The sequence below is a fragment of the Manihot esculenta genome, chromosome 4, assembly GCF_001659605.2.
Source record: "Manihot esculenta cultivar AM560-2 chromosome 4, M.esculenta_v8, whole genome shotgun sequence".
Lineage (NCBI taxonomy): Eukaryota > Viridiplantae > Streptophyta > Magnoliopsida > Malpighiales > Euphorbiaceae > Manihot > Manihot esculenta.
In genome coordinates this window covers 31,719,803-31,746,808 of record NC_035164.2, presented here as the reverse complement: position 1 = coordinate 31,746,808, position 27,006 = coordinate 31,719,803, and the positions used below count along the sequence as shown (strand labels likewise).

The 27,006-nt window shown below is 32.1% G+C and overlaps 5 protein-coding genes across 8 annotated transcripts; all 5 read left to right on the top strand.

Moving 5' to 3' along the window:
* Positions 1 to 2,919: 2,919 nt before the first annotated feature.
* LOC110613749 (phospholipase D alpha 1) lies at positions 2,920 to 9,008 on the top strand. The gene is made up of 4 exons (XM_021755038.2): positions 2,920 to 3,130; positions 3,566 to 3,665; positions 5,838 to 7,740; positions 8,357 to 9,008. The coding sequence occupies exons 2-4, from the start codon at positions 3,573 to 3,575 to the stop codon at positions 8,788 to 8,790; spliced, it is 2,430 nt and encodes an 809-aa protein (XP_021610730.1). The 5' UTR covers positions 2,920 to 3,130; positions 3,566 to 3,572; the 3' UTR covers positions 8,791 to 9,008.
* Positions 9,009 to 10,840: 1,832 nt separating this feature from the next.
* Positions 10,841 to 11,548, top strand: LOC110613750. The gene is made up of 2 exons (XM_021755039.2): positions 10,841 to 11,068; positions 11,160 to 11,548. Exons 1-2 carry the CDS (start codon positions 10,927 to 10,929, stop codon positions 11,426 to 11,428), a joined length of 411 nt encoding a protein of 136 aa, XP_021610731.1. The 5' UTR covers positions 10,841 to 10,926; the 3' UTR covers positions 11,429 to 11,548.
* Positions 11,549 to 14,769: 3,221 nt separating this feature from the next.
* LOC110613516 lies at positions 14,770 to 20,123 on the top strand. 4 transcript variants are annotated; one of them, XM_021754682.2, is made up of 5 exons: positions 14,770 to 15,076; positions 17,638 to 17,894; positions 18,758 to 18,848; positions 19,563 to 19,674; positions 19,763 to 20,123. In XM_021754682.2, the coding sequence occupies exons 1-5, from the start codon at positions 15,072 to 15,074 to the stop codon at positions 19,814 to 19,816; spliced, it is 519 nt and encodes a 172-aa protein (XP_021610374.1). In that variant the 5' UTR covers positions 14,770 to 15,071; the 3' UTR covers positions 19,817 to 20,123. The 4 variants fall into 4 exon arrangements, with proteins under 4 accessions (XP_021610374.1, XP_021610376.1, XP_021610375.1 ...); XM_021754684.2 differs by having other exon boundaries at positions 14,771 to 15,076; positions 19,608 to 19,674; XM_021754683.2 differs by having other exon boundaries at positions 14,785 to 15,076; positions 17,633 to 17,894; positions 19,608 to 19,674.
* Positions 20,124 to 20,474: 351 nt separating this feature from the next.
* Positions 20,475 to 21,716, top strand: LOC110613515 (26.5 kDa heat shock protein, mitochondrial). Its single transcript, XM_021754680.2, has 2 exons — positions 20,475 to 21,039; positions 21,167 to 21,716. The coding sequence occupies exons 1-2, from the start codon at positions 20,769 to 20,771 to the stop codon at positions 21,577 to 21,579; spliced, it is 684 nt and encodes a 227-aa protein (XP_021610372.1). The 5' UTR covers positions 20,475 to 20,768; the 3' UTR covers positions 21,580 to 21,716.
* Positions 21,717 to 24,232: 2,516 nt separating this feature from the next.
* Positions 24,233 to 26,860, top strand: LOC110613554. The gene is made up of 2 exons (XM_021754746.2): positions 24,233 to 24,501; positions 26,510 to 26,860. Exons 1-2 carry the CDS (start codon positions 24,282 to 24,284, stop codon positions 26,659 to 26,661), a joined length of 372 nt encoding a protein of 123 aa, XP_021610438.1. The 5' UTR covers positions 24,233 to 24,281; the 3' UTR covers positions 26,662 to 26,860.
* The last annotated feature ends 146 nt before the right edge of the window (positions 26,861 to 27,006 follow it).

The following is a 27,006-nucleotide window of genomic DNA, read 5'->3' as shown; positions in this document are numbered from 1 at the left end:
CAATGTAATTCATGTTACACAAAATAATAATAATAATAATTATAATTTTGAATTTTATTTTTATTTCTGTGCTGTATTTGCATCAACGGTTATGATGGGAAAGGTTCCTTTCGCATACACCGATGGATCTTCCAGCGTTGACCACTATTTTCTGCCTACAAATATCTTCTAGATCCATTTTTTTTCACCAATAAAAATCACTCATTCGTAAAAATAAAAAGGTATAATAATTTTTTAACAGCACTGCAAATTCAGAAAGAGGGTTAAAATGTTAACTCGAAAATAACCTTCCATTACTAATAAACGTAGCAATCCAATAAAAAATTTACCAATCTTAGAATAAGAAAAATCAAAATTAAAGGATTATTAAACAATAACGGTCTAAAATCATAAAGGAAAGCTTTCAATGACTTATACATTAAAAACGTCAAATCGGTAATTTTTCTTTCCATTCAAACCAAAATGAGGAAGCTTCTTCTGACGGTCAAAGCCAGGCAACTTTTTTTTTTTTTCTCAGCAAGACATTGAATGTGGGAAAAAATTTTTATCTTTCTCCATGTCCACACCTTCCTTTTCCAGAGACACACTAGATAGATTTTCTTTTTAACATAATTACATAGAGAAAAATTTTTACAAAATAAATATTATGTGTGTACCATATCGTCATTAGCATAGTGTGTTTCATAATAATTTCATTATAAATATCAAAATCCATAAATTATATACTCCTAAAATTTTAATTTAACAATAAATATAGCTAATTGAAATTTTAAGAGGTGATCAATATTTTATTTAAAAGTCAAATAAGATTATATAGAGTATTAGTTTGGTAAGACTTGATAACCGCTAAACCACTTACACTCAAGCCGTAGTTGAGTTTTTATAGAAAAGTCAATTTCAAGAGTTCATTACACAATGATGTTCCGAGATCTATAAAAAATAAGATTTTTTTGTAGTTGAGTGAATTTCCCTTCTCTCGAGAGGAGGATATCCCTTTTTCTTTTATTCCCCCTCCTTACTTGCTAGTGACGCCTAATGACTTTTCTGCTATTATGACATATGTTTCTGTCGAGCAGGTCTATACGTACAGTAGTATCAGTCCCCTTTTCTATATCAGGCGGTCATTTAATTTTTCCTAGTGCGCATACGGATAGGATTGCAAAATGACTGAGCCTACTGTTCCTCTTCATGTCCCATCTCTAGGCTGACTTCTTTCTTACCGATTTTGGGCTCGCGATCGACCTGGCCCGCCATGCATTTCAAGCCCAAGCCTGAGTAGCTGAGCATGCTTGCCTAAAGATTGTCCTAAGCTCCAAGCCTGTTCTGTTTTCGCGGACCCTGACTTAGTCCAAAGGAAAATGAGATCCGACTGTTATCACACAAGTTGGTTTATTAACGTGCAACTCAATTCACAATCGAGTAGATCGGTCCGAGCAAAAATTGAATTTATTCACTTTTTCTACACTTTAATTTAATTTTGTATAAAATTTTAATATAATTATTTATTATTATTAAATTCATTTTTAATTACAAAATTAACTAATTAGATTTTTTTGTGTATCGGTTTTATATATATATATATAATTAATTTTGATGGATGATTTAGCAATAAGTTAAAATTCATTAGATTGTGTAGTTTTTTCTAATAGTTCTAGAAGGAGACATAAATTAGTCAATAGTATATTTAGATATATCATATTGTAGTCTAGAAGAAAGATTTAGATTTGTCAAAAAAAAAAAAAAGAAAAGAAAATTTTAGAGAGAGCTAACAATTAATTTACACACAAATTTAGTTGGCAATTTTTTTTCAAGTGACAATGTCAAAATTTATAAATAAATAATATTCCTATGGAAGATATGAAGAGGCTTTCTTGCTTCTCCTATTACTGGCATGATTCTATTTGCTTGAAAAAAAATTAAAAATTTTTTTATAAAATTATATAAGTTTTATATTTTTTAAAAATGAAAGTTTTAAGTTAAAAAATTAAATTATTTTATTATAAATGAAATAATTATTAAAAAATTAATTAAATTAAATTATTATAAGATTATTAATAGTAAACTAAAAGAAACTAAAAGAATGAAAATGATGTTTTTGGCCAAGTTTTATTTTTTATTTTTATACATTATGATGATAATTTTGTAATTTTATCAATAAGCTTCTCGACTAGTTCATATGTTCTTTAGCTAATGTAAGTAACGATATTCAACGATTTAAAGTTATTTTCACGATGAAAATCAAAATTTTTTTTTTCATTTTAACAATTTAATCAATCAATAAGTAACATTTTTTTAATATTTTATAAAATTTATAATTAATTTTAAAATTCTCTCCAGCCATAATTTGTCCCTTTTTTTTGCGCCAAATCAGCTTTTCATTTCCCGGTAGGATCATTCAGTCCACCAATTAAACGAACTTACGGATCAAAACTGGGAGCCACTTGCGGATCTACTTAATCGCCATTTGCTTGCCACGTGGCTTATGTCATTTCAATTTAATTATTGTTATTTTATTATTATAGATTAATATAATATTTTAAAAGCATCCAATCCAATAAGTCTTATAAAGGAAAAAAGTTTAATAAAAAGTAATTTATTATTAAATAAATTAAATTTAAATTTAAATTTAGTTGATAAAAATATTGATTAATTTTATTTATTAATTCAGTTAAACCTTATTAATTATTATATATTTATTTTTAAATAATTTTGTATGAAGTTTAAAATATAAATATTTAACATTATAATTATAACTACGACGAAACAACGCAACGTGCAAAAATCAAGAACGACGAAAATCGAGAACGACGAACGAGGCAACGTGAAAATAACTCAACTAAACTAAATCAATTAGTACAAAATTAAAATATTAAACAATTAAATTTTGATTGTCGAAGTCAGGGTCCGATCAGCTCACCACGAGCTTTTTCAAGAGCTAATCTCGTAAATCACTCCCTCTCTCTTCTTGCTTTCACATTCTCAGCATTTCCACAATCTCTCCGTTTTTTGTGTATATATATATATTATATACACAACGCACACTCGGAGACAAGATCTCGGATCAGAGCATTAAGACTCTGCTTAGCACTCATCTCTCATTCTCAGATCTCTCAATTCATCTTCATCAAAGGTTTGTGTTTCTTTTTCCTTCTCTTTCTCTCTTATTTTTCACTGATTTCTCGTTTCTTTTCATTTTCTTTCAATGAAGTATAATCTCCATGATAATTTTCCTTTGAATTCTTCGCAATATTTTTTTTGGACTGTTGTTGCTTTTCTCTGGTCTCTGATCATCTCTCTGCAATACAAATTGCCTTTCTATATAATTAAAAGTTTAGTCGTCTTTTTTTAGAGTTACTTTTTCTTCCTTCATTCCTTTTTTGCTTCGCTTTTTAAAGCTTTTTATGTAGAGATTGGATTATTGGATTGCTTGCCTAAAACAAGCAAAAGAACAGAGTGATCTTCTCGTTGATCTCTTCTGCATAAACTGTCATTTTCGCACGCTTAATACAAGCATATTTATTTCTTAAATTTGATTCAGCATTTCACTGTTTTTTACTGGTTACAGGTGAGAAATGGCGCAGGTGTTGTTGCACGGGACGTTACATGCTACGATCTATGAGGTGGATCGACTTCACGGTGGAGGTGAAACCCACTTCTTTCGCAAGGTATGTCTATATATTTTTGTTACTCTTTTTTTTCTTCCGTTGTTGGATTTGGAGCCGGTTTTACTTTATCCATCTTGGTTCCGGTTTTACTTGATCCATCTTGGTGATCATGCTATTACTTCAATTTTTTTTTCGGTTATTTTAGTTTTTGAAGGAGAATTCTCAGCTTATAAATTGGACAATGGGAATAGTTTTTATTCTTGAAATCTGCATTGACGTTCATTAACGTTATATGTTGTGGGCATAGATCTTGTCTTTCTAATGTTTTCACTTGTACCATTTTGATGTTTCTATAGATTTGAGCCAAGACTTTGGCCTTTAGAAGTGACAAAGTATCTTTTAGCTGGTGATGTCTCCTTTTGTTTACAGGAATTCTAAGAAATCAAGTAATGGAATAATGTAGTATATCTTAATGGTATTTTAACTGATAATCACTCGAGTTTTGCAAAGACTGAGTAATGGGAGTGGTTTGATTGAATTTCTGTCACGCAATTTGTTCTAGTGTATGATCTCAATGATTGCTAATTGCTAATTGCTAATTGTGGTTATCTTCTGTGATGGTTTTTTGTTATTTGATGGAAAATTTATGTTCTTTGTTTTCACATGCCTGATGTGGTTTGAAATTCTTGGAAAATCATCCTTTTTGTTATTTTTCTGGGAAAGGATATAAATTGTTTATGAAAAGTAAAAGAGGAGGATTTTGATTCAACAATTGGTCTTCTTTAAATGGCACAAGAATTATTGCTATAACTTTTGGATACAGGTAATTTTGAAATGTCATATATATAAATTGTAGTTCATTTTGATTCCCCCCCCCCACACACACACACACACACACCTTGTTTAGTATATTTCTAGCAATCCTGAGGGGTTTTTTCCTTCCCAATTTTATTTGGTTTTTGAACTCTCACTGAACTGATAGCTAAGGTCTTCTGATTTCAAGCAAATTTCTTGAGTATATACTATTTCTAATGTGCCCTTTTCTTTTGACATGTGTCGAGTAGGTTATCTCAGAAGGATGAATTACCGGGAAAAAAAAAAGAGAGAAAGGAAAAGGAAATTTGTACTTGTTATAGACACATGAAAAAAAGCATGCTTGCTGCTTGTAACACCATAAGAATTTGATCTCCTGATTTTGAGCACTGATGACTTTTTTTTTTGTAACTCGAAGTGCAAAATTCAAGGAATTATATCTTAGGATTTCTGAGTCTTCTTGTATGAGTTTTGAGTTCAAATTCATAGTCAATAATATCCGCATTGAAGACTTTCTTAGATTGATTGCATGCTGCTGCTGCTGCTTCTGTTTCTTTTGAATTAGAATTGTTTTTTATATTTATCACCACCCTTCTGGATTTGACATATTGTCATGTGTTCTTATCTTTACTTAAGATTGAATTGATCTGATTGTAGACGGTATAGTGGTACAGAGACTTAATAATAAATTTCTTTGGAAGGGATAATTTACGTTGATCTCTCTTGTCATTTTCCCATCGAGTTGCAACTTCCCATTCCATCAGTTAATGACATGAATTGAAATTCAATCAGTCTAAATTTGCATGTTTCTTTTCATGAGCTTCTCCAGGGCCTTTGCTAGTTCCTGATGCACATGTCATCTTTGGTAATAAAGAAATGATGTCCTCTGAAATAAATAAAATATGCGGAAAAAAAAAAGGTTCAAAAGAAAGTTTGAGTCATTCTGTGGTAACCATTTTTAATATATGGGTGAATATAATTTCGGTTCATTAATGTATTTTATTCTCTCTCTCTCTTTAATGTTTTATAAAAATAAGTGTGAAAATGGGTGCCATTTTTACATTGAGGTTTTATATCTTGTGTCCTAATAGTCATGCACTCACGCACACATGCATGCACATGGATCTCCACAAAGATTTGATTTCTTGTGGCTCTTTAACTTTTGGAAAGGTACCCTCACTTTTCAGTTTTACTGTTTGGCCTTGCCATCATGTGCTCTTTGCAATACTTTTTTTTCTCAAATTAAGCAGTTATTTTTTTCCTTATTTTGCTCACAAGGCACTAAAAGCTGTATTATTTTCCACCAGTGAAAAATATTGGTTTACAATTATCTTTTTCTAGTGTGGTTCTTGATGTTATCATCCGTCCATAGTTTTTAGTTATTGCTCCAACCATCTGACTGAAGAATCCTTATTACAGCTCATGGAAAACATTGAGGAGACAGTTGGTTTTGGCAAAGGAGTCAGTAAACTCTATGCAACTATTGACCTGGAGAAGGCTAGAGTCGGGAGGACTAGAATTCTTGAAAATGAACATTCCAACCCCAAGTGGCACGAATCTTTTCACATTTACTGTGCACATTTGGCTTCAAATATCATATTCACAATCAAGGATGATAATCCTATTGGGGCAACCTTAATTGGACGAGCATATGTACCGGTTGAAGAGCTGATACATGGGGAAGAGATAGATAGATGGGTTGAGATATTGGATGAAGACAAAAACCCTATTCCCGGTGATTCTAAGATCCACGTGAGGCTGCAATACTTTGATGTTACCAAGGACCCTAACTGGGGAAAGGGTATTAGGAGTGCAAAATATCATGGAGTACCTTACACATTCTATTCACAGAGACAAGGATGTAAAGTTTCTCTCTACCAAGACGCTCATGTTCCCGACAAATTTGTTCCCAAGATCCCTCTTGCTGGAGGCAAGTGCTATGAACCCCATAGATGTTGGGAAGATGTTTTTGATGCTATTACAAATGCAAAACACTTTATCTATATCACTGGCTGGTCTGTTTATACTGAAATTACCCTGATAAGGGATTCAAGGAGACCAAAGCCGGGAGGAGACGTCACTCTTGGTGAGCTGCTTAAGAAGAAGGCAAGTGAAGGTGTTAGGGTTCTTATGCTTGTTTGGGACGACAGAACCTCAGTTGGTGTATTGAAAAAGGATGGACTGATGGCCACTCATGATGAAGAAACTGAAAATTACTTCCAGAATACTGATGTACATTGTATCTTGTGTCCCCGAAATCCTGATGATGGTGGAAGCATAGTTCAGGATCTACAAATCTCTACCATGTTCACTCACCACCAGAAAATTGTGGTGGTAGACAGTGCAATGCCTAATGGAGATTCACAGAGGAGGAGAATTGTTAGTTTTGTTGGGGGTCTTGACCTATGTGATGGGAGATATGATTCCCCATTTCATTCTCTTTTCAGGACATTGGACACTGCCCACCATGATGATTTCCACCAGCCCAACTTTACTAATGGCGCTTCAATAGAAAAAGGTGGTCCAAGAGAGCCTTGGCATGACATCCACTCCAGACTTGAAGGACCTATTGCTTGGGATGTCTTGTTTAATTTTGAGCAGAGATGGAGAAAACAAGGAGGGAAAGATTTGCTTGTTCATCTGAGAGAACTGGACGATATCATCATTTCCCCATCTCCAGTGATGTACCCTGATGACTATGAGACGTGGAACGTCCAATTGTTTAGATCCATTGATGGTGGGGCTGCATTTGGTTTTCCTGAGACTCCTGAAGATGCTGCCAGAGCGGGGCTTGTCAGCGGGAAGGATAATATCATTGACCGGAGCATTCAAGATGCTTATATTCATGCCATCCGAAGGGCAAAGAATTTCATTTATATTGAAAATCAGTATTTCCTTGGAAGTTCATTCTGTTGGAGTAGTGATGGTATTAAGCCTGAAGATATTAATGTATTGCATGTAATCCCAAAGGAACTTTCACTTAAGATAGTTAGCAAGATTGAGGCAGGGGAGAGGTTCACTGTCTACGCTGTTGTCCCAATGTGGCCAGAAGGTCTCCCAGAGAGTGGATCAGTTCAGGCAATATTAGATTGGCAAAGGAGGACAATGGATATGATGTATAAAGATATTGTGCAAGCTCTCCGAGCCAAGGGTATTGAGGAGGATCCTCGGAACTACTTAACATTCTTCTGCCTTGGGAACCGCGAAGTGAAGAAGTCTGGTGAATATGAACCTTCAGCAAAACCAGAGGATGATTCAGATTATATAAGAGCTCAGGAGGCCCGACGCTTCATGATCTACGTTCATTCAAAGATGATGATTGGTAAGCGTACATTGGCCTTTCCCCTCTCTCTCTCTTTGCCAGTTGCCACAACCCTATTTCCCTACCCCTCTTTTTTCTTCTGTCTTAATTACAGAATATCCATGATCATGATGTTTAACTTTTTATTACACTTTGGTGGCAATTATTTGAATGAAAATTTAGCACTTAGTTCCTAAGATTTACTGATCACTCTATTGCCATCAGCACTACTATAATCTTAACTATCACTCTTTTAACCACTACAATCCACCCTACCACCTCTCCATTACTACTATGATATTATCATTAGTGTTAAATCTTTAAATACAATTAAATTTAAGACCTTGTTACATTTAGATTTTTAGTACTTACTAATGTGGTTATGCTTCAACTCTGAAGTAGAACTCTGGAAATGAAAGCTAATGTTTGCAGAAGTCTGTCAATTGCAAGTTTGAAAAGGTCGTGCCTACAAAATGAACACTATACTAACATGTGATTCTAGAGAAGAAATGAAGAATTTCTTACTTTAAGATTGTAAACTTCAATTTTATTCATACCTGTTTTATCTGTCTTGTTTATTTCAATACATTCTTTTGATATTGTTGCTACACAAATTTTTGACACATGATTTTTGCAGTTGACGATGAATACATAATAGTTGGGTCTGCCAACATAAACCAAAGATCAATGGATGGTGCCAGGGACTCAGAAATAGCCATGGGAGCCTATCAACCATATCAATTGTCTACCAGGCAGCCAGCACGAGGTCAAGTTCATGGCTTCCGTATGGCATTATGGTATGAACACCTTGGCATGCTTGATGAGACCTTCCTTAATCCAGAAAATGAGGAGTGTGTCCGGAAGGTGAACCAGATGGCAGACAAATATTGGGATCTATATTCAAGCGAGACGCTTGAACATGACTTGCCTGGTCATTTGCTCCGGTATCCTATTAGCATTGCTAGTGACGGAGATGTGACAGAGCTCCCTGGAACCGAATTCTTCCCTGACACCAAGGCTCGAATTCTAGGCGCCAAATCAGATTACCTTCCTCCTATCCTTACAACATAATGGAACTCTATGCGGTATTCAAATAATAACCTGCTTATCATCTGGGCTTTTTGGCTAGTTTGTATCAAATAATAAATCATGTTATGTGAGGTGCCTGCTTTAGTTTCCTGCTATGGTATTCATATCAGGATTTACAGAGGTGTTCATGCTATTGTTATAATGTGATTCTGACAGTTTTAACTCTAATAATTGTTAATCTGATTTTCTAATGTTTTCCATGGATCCAACTTCTCTAATTTAGGAGCGATTAGATTATAAATACTTGAAATGAAGTTTTATTATTTTTGTAATATAATTTAATTTAATATTTGACTAGTATTTAGAGGGTGAAGGAATGGATCATGAATAGTTACTCTCTTTAGCTTCATTTAATTATAACAGTTAGTAGTTTGGAAAAAATCCACCAGAAGTAGATGTCATACATTGGATAGTGACCATTATCTATATGTGTACAACTACATTTGGCGTTTTGTTGGATTGTGATCACCAGCCGTTTTGACGACTTTGAACTTCAAATTGTTCACTCCTTGAAAATGAATGTCCTTCAATCAACATCTAACTGGAAATGATATTTTCGTACCGAATTTAGTTTTTCCAAAATTTAAATTTTCACTAATTTTAATAAATTTTAACGGCAAATTCAATTACGATTATCAAAGAAAAAACAGAAAATATGCCTAAAAAATTAAGCATATAATTATTTCCATTGTAAATAGAAACATATTTTTTACCATCTTAGAATTTGCACCTAAATGAAATAAGAATCAACTCTCACTTCGAATTTCTAATAAGAAAAATTAAATGAATAAGCTAATTGCTCAATAAAATTCAAATGTTTAAGCATTTTTATAATTATAGCAAAATGTCAAAATTGAGTTTGGAAATTTATTAATAAATTAAGGTATAGTCTATAACCTTCAACAAAAACTACAATTTAATCCACATATATTCAAAATTAAATAATTTAGTCTCACTTTTATCATATACTAGTTTTTAAAATGTGAATTACATGTTATCTATAATTATTATATCTACTTATCTTTTATTTTATTTACATATTTTTATTAATTCTATACATAAAATAATATTATAAATTATTTATATTATCAACAATTTTAGAGAAAAATTAATTAATATATTTTAAAAAAAAATTATGAATATTTTAATATATTTTTAAAATTAAAATTTTGATTTGTGAGTTTTTTAATATTATAAAAATTAAATAAATAATTTTCTCTTAATAATATTTATAAGAGTGGCCCCACAAATCCACTATTCAGTCTTCACCAACCCAACCAGCAATTAGATATAGGTGTTCTCTCCGCGTCCAGTGTATTGGGGAACGCGTGTCGTGTTGACAACCCAGATCATTAACTGATATGATCGGTTGGACACGTGGTAATCAGCAATCAATGTCCAAGTGGATGATGGAAGAGCAAGATGCTTCCACGTGTGAGCAGTTTCATGCAACAATTGGATTTTATCATATTTTAGAATCTCTAATCGCCAATTGGGGCCACCACTCAGCAAATAAGATTAGCGGCTTTGTTAAGGACAAATCGGCATTCGCCAATTGGGTCTGACACCGTGACTCGGTCGTAATGGAGACGGTGACCTCAAACGGTGCTCCGCTAAGGATAATTAGCAGGCAACACGGTGCGTTTTTTATCAGGCCTTCGTTTTCTCCTTAATTTTCATGTGGCAATTTATAATCTTAGTCTCCAAATCCAAATGCGACCCAATAATTTTGACTATAATCTCCAATCTTGGGAGAAGTCCGCGTTGACTCAACCTGTCACCTTATTTTTTAAATACTTATTTTTATAAAAAATTTACAATTTAATTTTTATCTTATAAAAAAATTTATTATTTAATTTTTAATTTAAAAATATATATTAAAATATCATTAATATTTAAAAAATTTTATTAATTAATCTAAAGAGTAAATAATAATTTTTTTAAAATATATTATTTTCACTACAAAATAATCCACCGATCGGACCTCAAATTCATAATTTAACGCCCATCTCACTCTATGTATATATATGGACATTTGTGATCAGCCCGTGCGCAGTTTAACCAACCACCCCAACTACCTCTGCCTGCTCTGGTCCGTCTGTTCTTCTGCTTGAAGCCATGTCTTCTATGCTAAGCTTAACCTCTCAAGGCGTTGTGTTTGCGACCGCCATGGTGGTTTCCAGCACTGTTCTTTTTCTAGCTTTCTCCAAGCAAAAACCCTCTCCTTCAATTCAAAATCTTCGTTCTTGCTTGTCTTCAGGTACCTCTCTAGTTTCCCGATTCTTTCTAATTTCTTGGTAATTTCTTTCTCTTTGTCAGAGATGTATTGATTGTTGTTGTTTTTTGTGCAGACGGAAAGAAAAAAGAGAAAAAGAAGAAGAACAGAAGAGTGAGATTTGCAGAGAATGTGAAGGATACAAAAGAGAACGGAGATGAATACAGAAGGAAGAAGGAGAATTCTCTGTTTGGCAAGCAAGAAAAAGAGAAAGAGAAAGGAAAATCGATTAGGAGAATTGATGGAGTATGCAAAAATGAAATCCAGGGAATGCCAGCCAATAGGATTGCTCTCTACAATGGAATCCTAAGGGACCGTTTGCACAGAATGGAATGTTCATATTAATCTCTCTTTTCCAAATTCTTCATTTTTTTTTTTAAATAATTATCGGGGTAAATATTAGAACTTTGATTTTTTTTAAAAAAAAAAAAACTGGGAACCTTATTGTATTTTAGTTGTTTTTGTTGAATTTTAGCTTGAATTATTCAATATATTTTATTTTCTGATAATAAATTTCGTAGGAAATAACGAATGGATGCATCATTTTTGCAAATATTTTAATATAGCCATACTATTCTAGAAAGAGAAGTCAATTTCACATTTTCAACTCTTCAAAAGGCAACCACAAATCCTCTGTTCTTTAAAACATCCTTGAAAAGGGAAAGTAGCCCCACCCAAACTAATTTTTTAAAAATAATTATTATTAAATTATGCGATAATATTAATAATAAATTATAATTAAAAAATAAATAATATATTTATATATAATAAATTAATTTTAATTATTTTAATTTAATTTAATTTTAATTAAAAAAAATAAATCAAATGTATAAAGAGATTATATTATAATTAAAATTGAAATTTTTTAATTAAAAATTTAAAATAATAAAAAATTTATCAAAATATTTAATTAATCAAACTAAATTAATTTCTACTCGATTTAATTTTTATAAATATTAAAATTTTAATTTTTAATTTATTCAATTTAATTTTAAATCAAATTAATCAAAATTTTTCTTTATTATTACATTTATAAAAAAGAATTTAAATATTTTAAATAATGTACTTTTACCGGTTTCTTTCTCTCTAATTCTCCACCAACAATTTTATTTATTTTAAGCAGAATTTTAGTTTTAATTTCCATTTAAAATTAAAAATTTTACAAAAATTTGAAATTTATTTATTTTTAATGAATTTTTATTTTAAAATAAAATTTTTAATCATGTCAATGACAATTTAAAAGTTTAGAAATAATTTCCTCTTTTAAAATATAAATTTATTTACTTCAAATGGTTTATATGTTTTCTAGATAGAAATATAAATTAAAATTTTTCATTTTCAAAATTCAAAAACTACGAAAATGTCGTATTGAAAAATATTTTTTTAGAAAATAAAAATAGATAATATGATTCTACAAATTCATCCATGGAGAAATATATTTATGAAAAAAAAAAAGAAGAAAATCTTATTTTTTATTTAATATCACATTAATGAGGTTTCACGTGAAATGGGAAAAATCTTGTGCAGAGAGAGAGAGAGAGAAGCTGACAAGTTGGGGCACGGGCAGGGGCATGGGTGGAGCAAGGAGGAGCCACAGAAGGAGTCAAGTCAGAGCAGCCCAACAAATTTGACCAACCAAAACTCTACAATTTAACTTTCCTGGATTTGCTTTTTCTTTCTGATCTTTCCGATGGTGAGAAATTAATGGATTTTTATAATTTATGATTTATTTATTTTTCTAAACAAAATTTAACCTACTTGTTTTAAGCCGATCTTCAATCCAACTTATAAACCATAATCTTGAAGGAAAGCCTAATCTAATAGTTTTAACCAAATTGAAAAAAAAAAAAAAACCTAAGGTTTAACTATAAACCATAATCTAAAATCTAAGTAGATAGAGAAGACTTTGTTTGGAATGAAATAAAATTTTTTAGAATATAATTTTATAGGATGATTTTTTTTATGATTTCCAAATTTTAATAATTTTTAAATATTTAAAAAAATTAAAATAAATTTTTAAATATTTTTAAAATTTTTAAAGAGAACCTTTTCAATTTATTAAGCTTTTTATTCTGTCTTTTAATGTGATATAATTGCATCACAATACTTAAAAGAAATGATCACGTATTTGAAATCAAATTAAATTAAAATTAAATTTTGATAATAATATAGATAATTTGAAAAGATTATAAAAGGCAATATAAAAATCTTCATTTGTAAAAAATTTAAAATGCATATATAATTATTAATATAATCCAGAAAAGCTAAAAATAATTGATTATTTTATAAAATAAAAAAAATGGGATGATTGATATTTATAAATAGTTATTACGGTAATTAAATTAATAAATTAGTTTTTAAGTTTAAAAAGAGATAAATTATTTTTTTAAAATTTAAAGAGAGTGTAAACATGAATACCTTCAATTTTATATATATTTTATTTTATATTGCAAAAAAATGATTTAATTAGTGAATTTTTTAAAAATTTAATTAATATCAGTTAGTTGATAAAAGATATCGCGATTATAAATATAATCGAGATCTGTTAATATCTTTAACTATAACTTAAATGTCATAAAATATTCAATTGATCATAAGAAAGCGAGTTTTCTCTCGTTTCGCATGTTGAGTATTATAATGTTCAAATATTTTTTACATATTGAGTATTATAATATTCAAATATTTTTTATTAATAAATAAATTTTTGTGATTGAATATCATGATTTATTAGAGTTTTACCGCATTATTTTATTATATATATTTTAAACGAAGATTATGTCATATCAATTATCATTATATTCTTTAATTCTCAAACATATAGTCGGTTGCAATATAATATATACGCCAAAATTATTCATTATCTAATCTCATAAAACCTATAAATTGAGATTACTCCTAATTATTCAATTGAAAATTTGATTTATATTATGTTTGAAAATAATTCTTGAAAGTAATTAAAGTATAACAATTTTATTTCCTTTTTAATATTTATTCCCTCCACATATTTATTCCTTAATTTATTATTATATTTGTAATTTCCCTCAAATTCTATACATAATTATATATATATATATAATATTTTAATTATTCGATACTCTCTCTTTTTATTTCTCTATCTTTTTAATTAAGGTGATGTGGATTCTTATTAAATTTTCTTAAAAAGAAAAATTAAATTGATTTCCTTTTTTTAAGAAAATTAAAATATTCTGAAAAGATAACATAATTCTAAATAATAATTTTTAATCAAATGGTTGTTAGATAATAATATGCTTTTTTAAATAATGAAAAATAATTAGCAACAAATACTATGCTTTACTAAATTCTTTACATTATGGTCTATAGTTTTGTTTAAAACATTTTAATTTATTATAATAATTTTACTAAAGAAATAACCATAATCTTTTTAATTTGAATTTGATGAATTACAAAAAAATTATTTTATATCTACAGTATATAATTATTTTTATTTTAATTAACATATAAACTTATTTTTTATTAATACATAAAAAAAAAGTAAGATCACAAATTATTTTGATTAAGATATCCAATGAAAAAGGAAATCTAATTCACTCTGAAACAAATTAAGAAGTTAATCAGAGGAGCAGCATTGCAGGAGAAGAAGGAGGAGAAGGAGGAGGAGGAGGAGAGAAGCAAACCCTAATAAAATAAAATCAGAATTAGTCGCTCCTTCCATCGGTAGATTCAGTGAGAGCAGCAGTAAAAGGGCAAAAAAAAAAAAACCCATTATTCACAGTACACATTTTTCACATCTCACACCACAGGCAAGGCAAACCATTAGCTCTCTCTTATTTTATTCTCTTTCTCTCTCTCGCACACCCACTGTTTGTTTCTTATTTTCATCAGTTTCCTCTTTTGAGGGCTCTTTTGTCTTTCTGTTCTGTAATTGGATTCTCTCGGAATTTGCTTTCCCTGTGAAATCCATTTTGCAAGATCTCATAGGCCTGTTCGTTTCTTGTTTACTGTATGCATGGGGTAAGTTTTCTTTTCTGCCTCTTCTTCCTGGATTTGGAATTTTAGGGAGATTTTGCTTCTGGGTTTTTTATGTTTTTTTTTTGTGCTTTGGCGATTGTTTGGTTGTCAATTACAGTCTCCTATGCTTGCTTTGTTCATGGAGTTTAAATGATTGTGCTAATTTGGTTTCTTTGGTTGCTCATAGAACTGATTTGTTTTTCTTTTTTCTGGTTCAAACTTCAAAGTAAGACCAGAGATTTTGCTATTCAACTATGGACTATGTTTGTTTATCTAAAGAGTTGTTGAGGAAAGTAGAAATTGGGATGAACTGTTTTGTGTTTACTGCATTAGCTTCTAAGATATTGGCGGGTTAAGCTTAACTAATATGATCTATATATTTCTGGAGAAGCTTTGAGGTTAGTTTTCTATTGTTATAAGTTGGAGTATAAAAAATGGGTTAAAGTCTAAAGGTTATGAAGTTATAATGATGTTTATTTTTGTTGGGTGTCAGACTGGCAGCAAATTAAGTCCCTGCTATTCTTACGGCGATGAGATTGAGATGATTTTAATCTTTACTTAAAGTTTAAAGTTTTGATATTCCTATCTAGTTGTCTTATTATTATTATTATTTTTTTTTTGGTTAAAATTGTTTTTAGGCATCTGTTTTCATTACTTGCTGTGCATTACAATAACAACAACAACAATAGCAACTAAGCCTTTGCTGGTGCATCCTTGAAATAAAAAATAACTGAAACTCGATTTGTGAAATTGGTCATATTACACTTGCATATTCTTGTCAGCTTGCATGCGTTAATTCATGTTTAGGTTTATGTTAGCATGCAGGGTCACGTCAGTAATCTATCCTTTTAACATTTTTCATGTTTTAGCTCATAGAAAAACTGCCAAGAAAATTTACATCTACACAAATTGTTTTGTAAGAGAATAATCCAGCCAAACTACGTGTGATCTGACTTTACAAACCCCCCCCCCCCAAAAAAAAAATAAAAAATAAAAAAAATAAAAAAAAAAGTAAACACCACCAGTTATTCACATTCCAGAGTCACCAAATTATTGATTTTTACCTGACAGAAAGTATTTAATTTGTACAATCAAGTTGACACTTGTTAGCCTCAGCCACTTCAGGGTGTTCCCGTGCTGGAGCACTTTGGAACCAGAGCAGACAAGTCAAATTCCTGAGAATTTAGGCTGATTACCTAGAATATAGTTGTAGGATCCTCGAGGCATTGCCTAGCCATTGACTTGTTTACAAGCCATAACTTGCTTGGGCAAGGTGAGGTCTTGTTCAGTGAGAAAACTATGTGAATTTGCTTCTCCCTCATATAGCCTTAATTTTTATTTTTATATTTTTTTTTCAGTTAAGTGCCTGAAATGGATGCTTTTCCCTGAATTTTATATGTTTGTCAATCCAACTCTTACCAATTACTATGCATATTTAGATAAATTATTTAATTGGAGTGCACAATTGGAGTTGGATGAAGCCAATTAAATGTAATATCCGATTTAGCTGACATGTGGTAGATTAGTTGATGGTTTCCAAAATGTGAAGTTGGTATGTTTTGTTTAGTTGACTTAGTCTGTACTGAATTGGCATGCTAACATGGCTGGGTAATTTTAGTAAATCCCAACTATTGGTTGGGGCCTTCATAAACTTTTTAGCTCCTTTAGTCTTTTTCTCAATTTGCAAAGTAATAACAGTTGAGGATGCTTAACTATGTTGTTGAGCACTGTAGATGCATCCCATGCATGAGATCACAGTTTAAATTATCCAGAAACATATGTTTCTTCGAGGACCTTTTTTTTCCCTTTGCAAAACCTCCCCTCTTGCATTGTTCATGTGATCCATCTTTTTCTCTTATCTTCATATCTGTTCATGTTTCTGTTGGCAATTTTCTTCTATGATTGGACATGAGGATTGCTTTGATAAACTGATGTAAAAGGGTCCACGGTTGCTTGGGAATGTATCAGATATCAATTTCCCAAGCATATACGACTACTTCAAGATTGGATCTTACTATTAATTTTTTGAAAGATGTATATGCATTTTATACTTCTGAATACTCCTAAATGCACATTTAGTCACTTTTGAGCTTCAATGCACCACAATATTTGGTACAGTGTGGAAATATAATGTAAGAAAAAGGTATACGAAGAGTTTTATGGCATTTGTTTTGCATCCTGTGGGATGAATGTTCCTTCTATACTAATGTTTGGGGATTTTTGCATGTTTAGGGTGTTTTGCTTGTCTCTTTTCTTTCCAATGAATAAAGATGATTTGTTAAAGGCTTCAATTTTTCTAAATTATAATAAGATAGGTACAGCATCAAGACTTTGCGATGGTTGGTGAAAATGTGATGTTTGTATGTGTACTTAGCCGTTATGAAGTATGAACATGTATCTCCTGTCCTGTCATTATTATTGTTCTCAATTTTTAGCTTGAGGATTGACGGTGAGATTTTGTAGTTGTATCTTTTATCTGCACCTGTATCATGCGGCGACATTTATATTTCATAGTGGCTGCTATTCTTCAGCTATATGATTGTATTTGATTTGCAACAGAACAGTGGTTGTCTTGGATGCTACAAGAAACCCACACTAATTACCTCAGTAGATGAGCCATCAAAAGGATCAGAAATTCAAGGTCAGACAGTGAAAAAACCTAGCATATCAGAGGGATTCTGGACCACCAGCACTTGTGATATGGACAACAGTGCAGCTCAATCACAGGGTAGCATGTCATCAATTAGCACAATCAACCAGACGCATGATCTGCATGGTGGCTCCAGTAGCAATAATGCACCTTCTGAATTTGTGAACCATGGTAAGTGGCAGACCTAGATTTGTGAGTGGGAACTTGATCATATTTTGTTCTAATTGCTTATATCATGCATGATAAAGAATGATCAACATACAAAAGAATCTTGGAAAAGAAAGATCGTAATTTTGAAGATATATCATTTAATCTAAATAGATGAAGAGTTTAAATATAATATTCAATGATATGATTGTTTGCTTTGAAGTTGGCTCTTCAGAGTTCAGTGTAAAACAAAATAATTATGCACTAACCAAAGGTTAGTTGAGGAGTCTAGACTAGAGTATTTACAACTTAAGTAAAAAGATATAGCCAACAACTTAACAATATGGACGACGTCAAACTATTTTGGTCTCCCTTTTATGTACCTTTGTAAATGGTAAGCTTGCATTGCTTCTTAAAATCTGCAATTTTGTTTGATTAAATCTCTATACATCTGACAGCTGTGTGCATCAAAAGTAATGGGCAATGGCACACAATATGATTGCTGGTCATTTTCAGTTTAATCCTTAATTTTCTTTTTTTGCCATGTTTTACCAACAGCAATGATATTTAGAGGTCTTTGTATGGTTAATGCCATTATATATTTCAGAAGGTGGTAAAACTTACAATGTGGAAATACAATATGCACTGGGTAGTGACGGTCATGTAGTCTGCTGTCCATGTTCTAGGTTTTTCATATTTTTTTTAATTGGATCTCTTTTTGGATCTGATTTAATAACCTGGTGCATGTGATCTGAGGGTGCAGGGGTGTTACTTTTTGTTATCCATCATCTGTACAGCGTCTTATACACCTATGGCCCAAATTTACTTTTCCCAATTATGCACTGGATTCCACATAATGCAAAAGTTTTTAAACCTCTTAATTGCAGGTGTTCTACTATGGAATCAAACAAGGCAGCGTTGGGTAGGAGATAAAAGGTCTATGAACCGTGCACAGCAATCTCAGGAACCCAAATTGAAGTAAGTTGCTCTCAGTTCTTCTGATTGGGTCAAATTAAGACCAAAATCTATTATAGGCATCATTAACTTTCTAACACCTCCATTCACAGGCCTGATTAAACGCATATGCATTTTGTTTTAATATGTATTTTAATTATTAATCAAAACAATTCTTTTTGTTTAAGAAATAGGCAAAACATAAATTGAGAGCAATTCTCAATCTTGCTACTTGCATGTTATATTTAGTTGGGTTTTTGCTTCCAGTCTTTTACTGCATAGCATCTTAAATAATTATTCATAAATGACAGAATTCTGAAGCATATTACATGACTCTTTGGAATGACTTCCTTTCCATTGTTTTAGCTCTCTCTCTCTCTTTCTCTCTTATTCTAAATACTATTTGCCTTTTAAAAATTAAAAGCATACTTTATGGCTTCAATGTTTCGTGAAGAACAAAGTGGAATAATGCGTACTTGTTGGGCCTATTTTCCTGGCCATCATTGAGTTGAGATATGAATAACATGCTGATTGTTTACTGCTAGCAGTATTGTTCCATTGGAAGTGTAGAGATTGTTGAAACATCAATGCATTAGCTTGTGAAGATCACCTGTGTCTAGGTTTCCAAATTTCTAGGGCATTGCATGGGGATGTAGGGAATCATCCCTGGAACATAGAGACTGTTGTCTTAAAGATAAACATTGATCATTCATGAATTGTTTCTGGTTATTTTGTCAGCACTCATTGTCAATGCATGGTTAAAAACTTCTGGCTTTGCTGCAGTTGGAATGCAACATATGACAGTTTACTTGGAAGCAACAAGCCATTCCCTCGGCCAATTCCTCTTTCTGTAATCGTCTCTTTTTCTCTCTCACTGTTTCAGTAAGTTGATATCCTGAAACCATAGTTTCTTATTTTTGATTGGTTTTAAATGACAGGAAATGGTAGATTTTCTAGTGGACATTTGGGAGCAGGAGGGGATGTATGATTAAGCAGAAGTACAAGACACTTTGGAGGTTAGAATGAAAATCCCTGTCAATTGATGGTCCTATTAAGAAGCTGATGAACAGACGGTGGTGTGTATATTAACTGTTAACATTACTTGTAATATGCCCACCCCGGCTTTTGTTTTCCCTCTACAGGCCATTTTTAGACATGTCTTTGTATTGCATTCAAATCAAGCAAAAACTTTGCCTTCCAGTGCTTTTCCTTGGCAGCAAGAGGCCACTAAACTAATGGTCCAATGGCCTTGAGTTACAACTATATATGCCTAATTGCTACTCTCTTTCTTGTGATTAATCTGTCTACTGAAAAGGGAAACGATGTAACTGATACAGTTCACCAATCTGATTGAAAAAATTATGCCCAGCAATAGATCAACGAACTTTTTTCGGATTCATGTGGAAAGAAAAAAAAATTGAAATCAGGGTGTGGTGGGTAAGTGTAACATAACCATATTCAACATTATAAGTATCCATCGAATTAATGAATATGAATCAATGCTTTTGTGTTGTTGCTGTCTTATGAAATATTATATATTAAAAAAGAAAATTGGAATGGAATACCTTTCTATAGCTTACCACAAAATTTTGGTGATGAATTTTCACTGTGGTAAAAAGTAAAATAGACTTGCAGCAATGTTTAACAAGTTGAAAAAAGTGGCAAAGGGGGAAAGACGTGGCATCAGGATCATGCTCCTCTGGAACACTCCTAGTATATGAATAAGTCCAAGAACCTTCTCCTTTTTGGACATGTAAATCCTTTCTGCTGACGTGACACCACCTCCCAGAAACTCTTAGACCCTTCTCCAACTGTCCTCACCCATTTTCCTCAGCTCCAGCTCTCCCTTTAAATCACCTTCCAACTACAACAATCGAAAATAATAAAACCCATCTTTCTTCGACTGAATTTCTTGCGAGCTTGAGCAACAGCAAGTTACTAAGAATGACTTTGGCACGTCTGGCTTTGAGGAACTTGTCTCAAAGGCTTAGCTCCTCAACTTCTTGTGTCACTAAGAGGAGTGGCGTTGATATGCAAAGGCAAAAGTGGAATGATGAGTTGTTGAAGAGGTTTATGGCAACGGCTGGTGAAACTTCTGACGGTAAAGAAATTGCTGTAAACGACGGCAACAAGAAGTCTAAACTTTTTCCTCGGAAGAAAGGCAGGAGAGGCCTCTGGAGGAGCAATGGCCGAGAATTTGTTCCTCAGCTCTATGGTAATTTCACTCTCTCTCTCTCTCTCTCTCTCTCTCTCTCTCTCTCTCCCCCTTGAACTCAAACCAATGTCTTAGTTTTTTACATTCTTATAATTGAACTGATTTTTAACGTTGTTCCATGCAATAGAGTTCTTCCCCTCAGGGTTAGGAAATGCACTGTTGCAAGCAACAGACAACATCAACAGGCTGTTCGAAAATCTGAACCTATCACCTACAAACCTCATGGGCCGCTTCAAAGAGAAAGATGAATGCTACAAACTGAGATACGAGGTTCCTGGTCTGTCGAAAGAGGAATTGAAGATCACCATTGACGATGGGGTCCTGACTATAAAGGGAGAGCACAAGGAAGAAGAGGAAGAAGGATCTGACGACGAGCACTGGTCAATGAGGAGCTATGGATACTACAACACCAGTGTGTTGTTGCCTGATGATGCTAAAGCTGATGATATTAAGGCTGAGTTGAAGAATGGGGTTCTTCATATTACCATTCCAAGGACTGAACAGCCTAAAAAGGATTTGAAGGAGGTCCAAATCCATTGATTTCTGCTTCTCTGCATGTGCTCTGTCTAATTAAAGCTTGTTTTCTCTTTTCTCTCTTGTCGTTTTGAGGTCATATGCTTGCCGTTTTCACAGATTTAGGCTGTGTGACTGAATAAACTTTGAGTTTTCTTGTAGAACATTTGCTCCATCTATTAGGATTTCAATTTTACACTCAAAAGTGACTCAATTTTACAATCATGTCTCTGAGTTATAGTAAAATTCAAGTTAATCCCTATACTTCTATTCAAGTAAAATTCAGTTTAAAACTTTCTTAATATATTAATTTGGTGGGTTGGTAAAAGATTTTGAGATTTTAAAAATTTCATAACATCACTTAATAGTTTAGCAAGACATATTTGAAAATTTCATTATGATAAAGAGTTTGATCGCCTCTCCTTTCCCATGCCCTTCCCTTCTTTCAAATACCTATTAGAAAGAAAAAAAAAAAAAAAATCTCTCAAATACTGCAGTTGAGAAAAATAAACCCGTAGCTCCAAAATTTTCCACCCAAGCACAATATGAAGAGGTAAGAAAAACTTGGTTAATGTTTGAATGGGAGCAATTAATAAGTCAATTAAGTCTGCTAACGGAAGTCAGAAAATCAAAGCAAGAAGTCAGTGCCACAGTTCTCCAAAACGACACAAGAAATCTGTATCGTTTTCTATTCCAAAACAGGGAAGAAGTCTAAATTTATTGAACTGGTGTGTGAAGAAGCCCACCAGCATCAGAAACATGTCCCTTTCAAGGGAAACACCCCTATTACATGTCCACAACACTCTATATATACACCCACTTTACCAATCTTTCTTAGCAATCAAAGACCAACCAATCCTCTCTCTCTCAAAAAATTTTCTTCTTCTCCTTCAACAACCTCACGAGTCACGAGTGCCACTGTTTCTAATTTTATAGTGCTCCTGCTGCTGGCTTCTATGGCAGTTTCAAGAAGCTACGCAGATGGGCTGAGAATCGCAGTAACTGTGGCTTTCGTCTTTTGTCTCATGTTTCTACCACCAGAACCAGGTATTTGTTTTGTATACCCTTTTCTTTAAAACACTAGACCTTAATTCTGAAATGGTTCTTTTCGTTTTTGCAATATTTGTTATGTGTTACTTACAGCTCAAGGCTTAGGACTTTCAAGCAACAGGCAGCAGCAGCAAAAGAAGACTATGTTGATGGGTTAAAAGCCTCCATGTTGTGTAAACAAGTGCTTCAGTTGCAGGCCTTGCATGGCTACTCTTGTAGTTCCTTCTGACCAAAAGAAGAGTCTCACTTTTAAGGCATTATCTCATGGAGACAATGATGATAATGGTAGTTAGTATCTTCTCTCATGGAAATGCAAATGTGGAGATAAGCTCTTCCAACCATGAGCTCTTTACAATAGTCAATACTCAATTCCTTTGTCTCCCTTCCACTGTATGCCACAGCCACTGGAAAATGATGATTATTAACATTGACAAGGCGTTATTAGAAATACATATGAGTTTGTCTTCCAGAGGCTTGATGAATAATATACTCTGAGTTTTGATGCACATGTGCATGCAGATTAGATGTGAAAACACTCATCTCTATGTGTCTGCGGTGTGGGAAGAGCTCTTCTAACCACATGGAAGGGTTAAGTCCTCATAACTTTGGTGATAATTTTTGTAAGTTCACAGATCACAGTGAAGGTTTTGGAAGCTTTTAGTAGATGTGGTAGCCAAGATATGTACACTGATTGATATGGGGACCAAGCTTGAAGTTTGAACATGGTTTGCCTTTGTTTCAATTATACTGAATTTTATTAAAATGGTTTTTCTTTTTGGACTTTTTGTTGCTTTTATTGATTTTCCTGTTGATCATGAGCATATATGGGATTTCAATGGATTAAGGTTACCATTTTTAAAATCTAAATTAAAGCTTAATCATTCTGGTAATAGATTTGATTTATAAAAGTTTATATAAATTCGAATTTGAGTTCAATTGTTTTATAATACTTAGTTGAATCTGCTTAATAAATTTATGCAATTAATAATAAGTTGGTAAATTTATTTAATGAATTGAGTTTATAAATTTTAATAATCACTATATTATAAAGTTTAAGTTTGATTTATTTATTAAATAAATTTAAAAATTAATTTTAAATTTAATTTACTTAGAAAATGAGTTAACCCGGTTAAATTCAGAAGAATGAAGAATATTTTGAGAATTAATTGAATTATTTTGTGCTATTTAAATAATTAATAGTTTAATATATAGTTTTTAAAGAAATGAGAGTATATGAATATCTTATTTATGAATAAGGTTTCTTAAAGTTTGGAAGAAATAATTTGGAAGATAAATTATTAATTTTAAAGTAAATGAATATCTTATTTATGTTTAATATCTTTTTACAAAATATAAAGACCTATTTATTTATTTATAGAAAATAATTTTTGGATTTTTTTAATAATTAATTTTTTTAAAAAAATAATATTTATTTTCTATAAAAAAAAGAAATTCGGAAAGTACATTTATTTTTTAATAATAGTTGTATAACTCAAGTTCTTAAAAAAATTATTATTGTTATAATGAAAACTAAATTATTACTCCATGTTTTATTTTTAAATTTTTGATATATAACAATATGATTAATTTCTTCTTATTATTAAATTTTAATATATTTAGACATATACTAACTAGAACTCTCAATCAAGCGTTTCAATCTTTTCTTCCTTTCCTCTAAAATGGCAATTCTCTATCCGGCAACCTTTGCCGGCTTTGCACACCATGCCAAAAATTTCCCGTCTCTTCTTTCTCCTCGTTTCCCGATTAATTTCCACCTCCAGTTCCTGCCGCTGCGCTCAAATCCCCACGCACACGTCCGCCGTCTGCACGCCGCGTTATCTCCCCAACCGCCTCCCCAGTCCGACCCGCCACCTGAAATGGATCCTGTTCGGCCCAAAGGTCCGAATTCTAGGAACACCGAACGCCTCCTTTAATTGATTATTATAGTTTTGTTGGTATCTTCTTTTTTGAGCTGATATTTTTATGATTGAATTACTTTCTGAATTAACAATTTTAAAATCATTCGGAAAAGTGAGGTTTGGCTGTGACAATTCGGTCTAATTGTATTCGGAATGTTAGTTAAGTAGTGGAATACGTAAAGGCTATGGTTTGCTTACTAGTTGGGATTTTGCTATAAGTTTGGGGTAGAGGTAGAATTTCCATGAGATGAGGTGTAGGCTAGCTTATCACTGAAAAAGCTCATAGATTTGAATTTCTCTCCTGAAAAAAAAAAAAAGGTTTTGAGATGCTGCAGAATTTTGCGCTGCAGTTTTCTCTTCAAGGAGTTCTCAATGTGAAAAGTGAGCAATTTGAGGACTTCTTTGCATTTACTTAGGTTACATTTGACGGTGTCTGTATTTATGCACTAGTTCTGATGGGAAGGGAAAGCTATCAATGGCTGCTTTTTGGCATATCCCAAGTGCAGAAGCAATTCAAGAATGGCCTTTCCGTATGGATATAGATCAGGCACTGCATGTATAACCGAGTTAAACAAGACATGAGAAGAGCAGAGCCAGATTGGCATAATATGGCTTTTGGTAGGGCTATGAAGCTTTATGAATCGTGAGCCTTATAGATCACACAATATAGTGGTGATCACTAATAAAATGTTGCTCTTAACATAGCCAGTAATGCTAGTTCCTCTAATGGTTTGGTGATCCATATAGTGGTTGTTGTATGTACTATTTAGCCTAATTACAATTTGGCTTTATGGAATACTGATTACAGTAGCTCTTAATTAAATGATAGAAACATAGAACACTATGATATGCATTACAACAAAATCTGTTCACAGACCCTTTCCAGTCTCGCTCCCTCTGTCTCTCTTTTCTTCTCATTTTCTTTCTTTATATGGTTTTCTGCTACAGTAGCACAGATGAGAACTCTTTCAACTCTCTCCATCTTCTTTTCTAAACGTAATTGCAACAGTAAAATGACTTATTTATTTCTGCATTCTTGCAAGTCATGAGCTCTGAAATGCTTTGGGAGCCTAATAACTGATTTGTTGATTGAACTTTAGCCACCATAAAAGCATTAATAAGCTGGTTCCTTAATCAGTGTCATCAATTTTCCTTCCAGTTTGAAGTCAGTTGTGAAGCTTGGGAACTGTTTTCATCAATCATATATTGCATTCTCATCCTTTATGTGAACTTATCCTTATGTGTGTGTTTTAGGCCAGCCTAATCTATGAATTAATCTCTACTGAAATTTTTCATTGGATGAATATCTACTTACGCCCCTATACTAATTAGGATTAACCTATTGAATACCTGAACTAAAGTTGTAATCTATTTAACACTTTAACTTCTAAAAGCCATAAACATTCAATACAAATTAGTGATATTAATGATAATTTATTGGAAAAAAAGTAAAAATTGATAATACATATTGCTGATTGTATTCTAAATTTTGTTAATTGTACTTTGATTTATAAATTAACAAAGTTAAATGAGTATAATTTTATCATTTTATGAAAATTTAGAGTTTAATTAGCAAAATTTCAAGTACAATTAGCAGCAAATCTACCTATTTTTTATTCTTTTTATAAATAATCAATGATATGGTTAATTTGTCTTTAATTATTACATTAGGTGCTCAATAGGTTGCAATTTTAGTTCAGGTGTTTAATCGGTGTTCATATTACAGGTGTGTAAGTATATATTTAGCCTTTTTCCATTTGCAACAGGATTATTAAACTATGTCTTTGTTTCATGATTACCACTGTTTGTTGTACTTGTATCGATTCTGTTGGTAATTGTTTGTTTGTTATATTGTAGGTTAGTAATGCGGTCTCCTTTTATATCTTTTGAATCTTGAGAAGAAAGTGAAAATCAAGTCAACTACCACTCAACTGCTCTGACATTGGGTTTTAGTAGGCTTCTTATGATTTTGTTTTACCCTTGTGCAGGCATGTTTGGAACTTTGTCTGGACTTCAGGACCGTGTTCAGATCTTCTTAGCTGTTCTTTTCTGGATGTCTTTATTCTTCTGGTCCTCTGCATGGGGTGGAAGGAACAATGGTAGTGGTAGACCAAACAAAGGATCTCGATTTAGAAAATGACGTAGTAAGCATTTAATTTGTACATAAAAAGTCTTCAAAGAAGTAGTTTTAGCTTATATACAAGGAAAAAGATACATTGTTGTCTATACAGGTGGTTTTTATAGCCTTTTTCACATTCAGTTTACCAGTATAGTTGTAAACTTGAATTAGGAAAGTTTACATATTCAATTTAAATTGAAATATTCACTCTCTTCATGTATTTGAGAGTTTCTATGATACACTGATGCTAATCAGTCTTCTTGCGACTCCATCACGGAACTATAACTGTGATATGCCCATTGAACTTTTTATGGTAGTATTTGATGCAAAAATTGGGATGTTAAGAAAGTTTAATTATCTTTGACA

Bases quoted from the DNA above. Each gene is read 5' to 3' on its own strand.
- LOC110613750 (XM_021755039.2), top strand. From the start codon at position 10,927: ATGTCTTCTATGCTAAGCTTAACCTCTCAAGGCGTTGTGTTTGCGACC. The intron at 11,069-11,159 runs GTACCTCTCTAG...TTTTTTGTGCAG, and splicing joins TCGTTCTTGCTTGTCTTCAG to ACGGAAAGAAAAAAGAGAAA.
- LOC110613749 (XM_021755038.2), top strand. From the start codon at position 3,573: ATGGCGCAGGTGTTGTTGCACGGGACGTTACATGCTACGATCTATGAG. The intron at 3,666-5,837 runs GTATGTCTATAT...TCCTTATTACAG, and splicing joins AAACCCACTTCTTTCGCAAG to CTCATGGAAAACATTGAGGA. The intron at 7,741-8,356 runs GTAAGCGTACAT...TGATTTTTGCAG, and splicing joins TCATTCAAAGATGATGATTG to TTGACGATGAATACATAATA.
- LOC110613554 (XM_021754746.2), top strand. From the start codon at position 24,282: ATGGCAATTCTCTATCCGGCAACCTTTGCCGGCTTTGCACACCATGCC. The intron at 24,502-26,509 runs GTCCGAATTCTA...ACCCTTGTGCAG, and splicing joins GGATCCTGTTCGGCCCAAAG to GCATGTTTGGAACTTTGTCT.
- LOC110613515 (XM_021754680.2), top strand. From the start codon at position 20,769: ATGACTTTGGCACGTCTGGCTTTGAGGAACTTGTCTCAAAGGCTTAGC. The intron at 21,040-21,166 runs GTAATTTCACTC...TCCATGCAATAG, and splicing joins ATTTGTTCCTCAGCTCTATG to AGTTCTTCCCCTCAGGGTTA.
- LOC110613516 (XM_021754681.2), top strand. The intron at 18,849-19,562 runs GTAAGTTGCTCT...TTATTTTGTCAG, and splicing joins TCTCAGGAACCCAAATTGAA to CACTCATTGTCAATGCATGG. The intron at 19,675-19,762 runs GTAATCGTCTCT...TTTAAATGACAG, and splicing joins CTCGGCCAATTCCTCTTTCT to GAAATGGTAGATTTTCTAGT.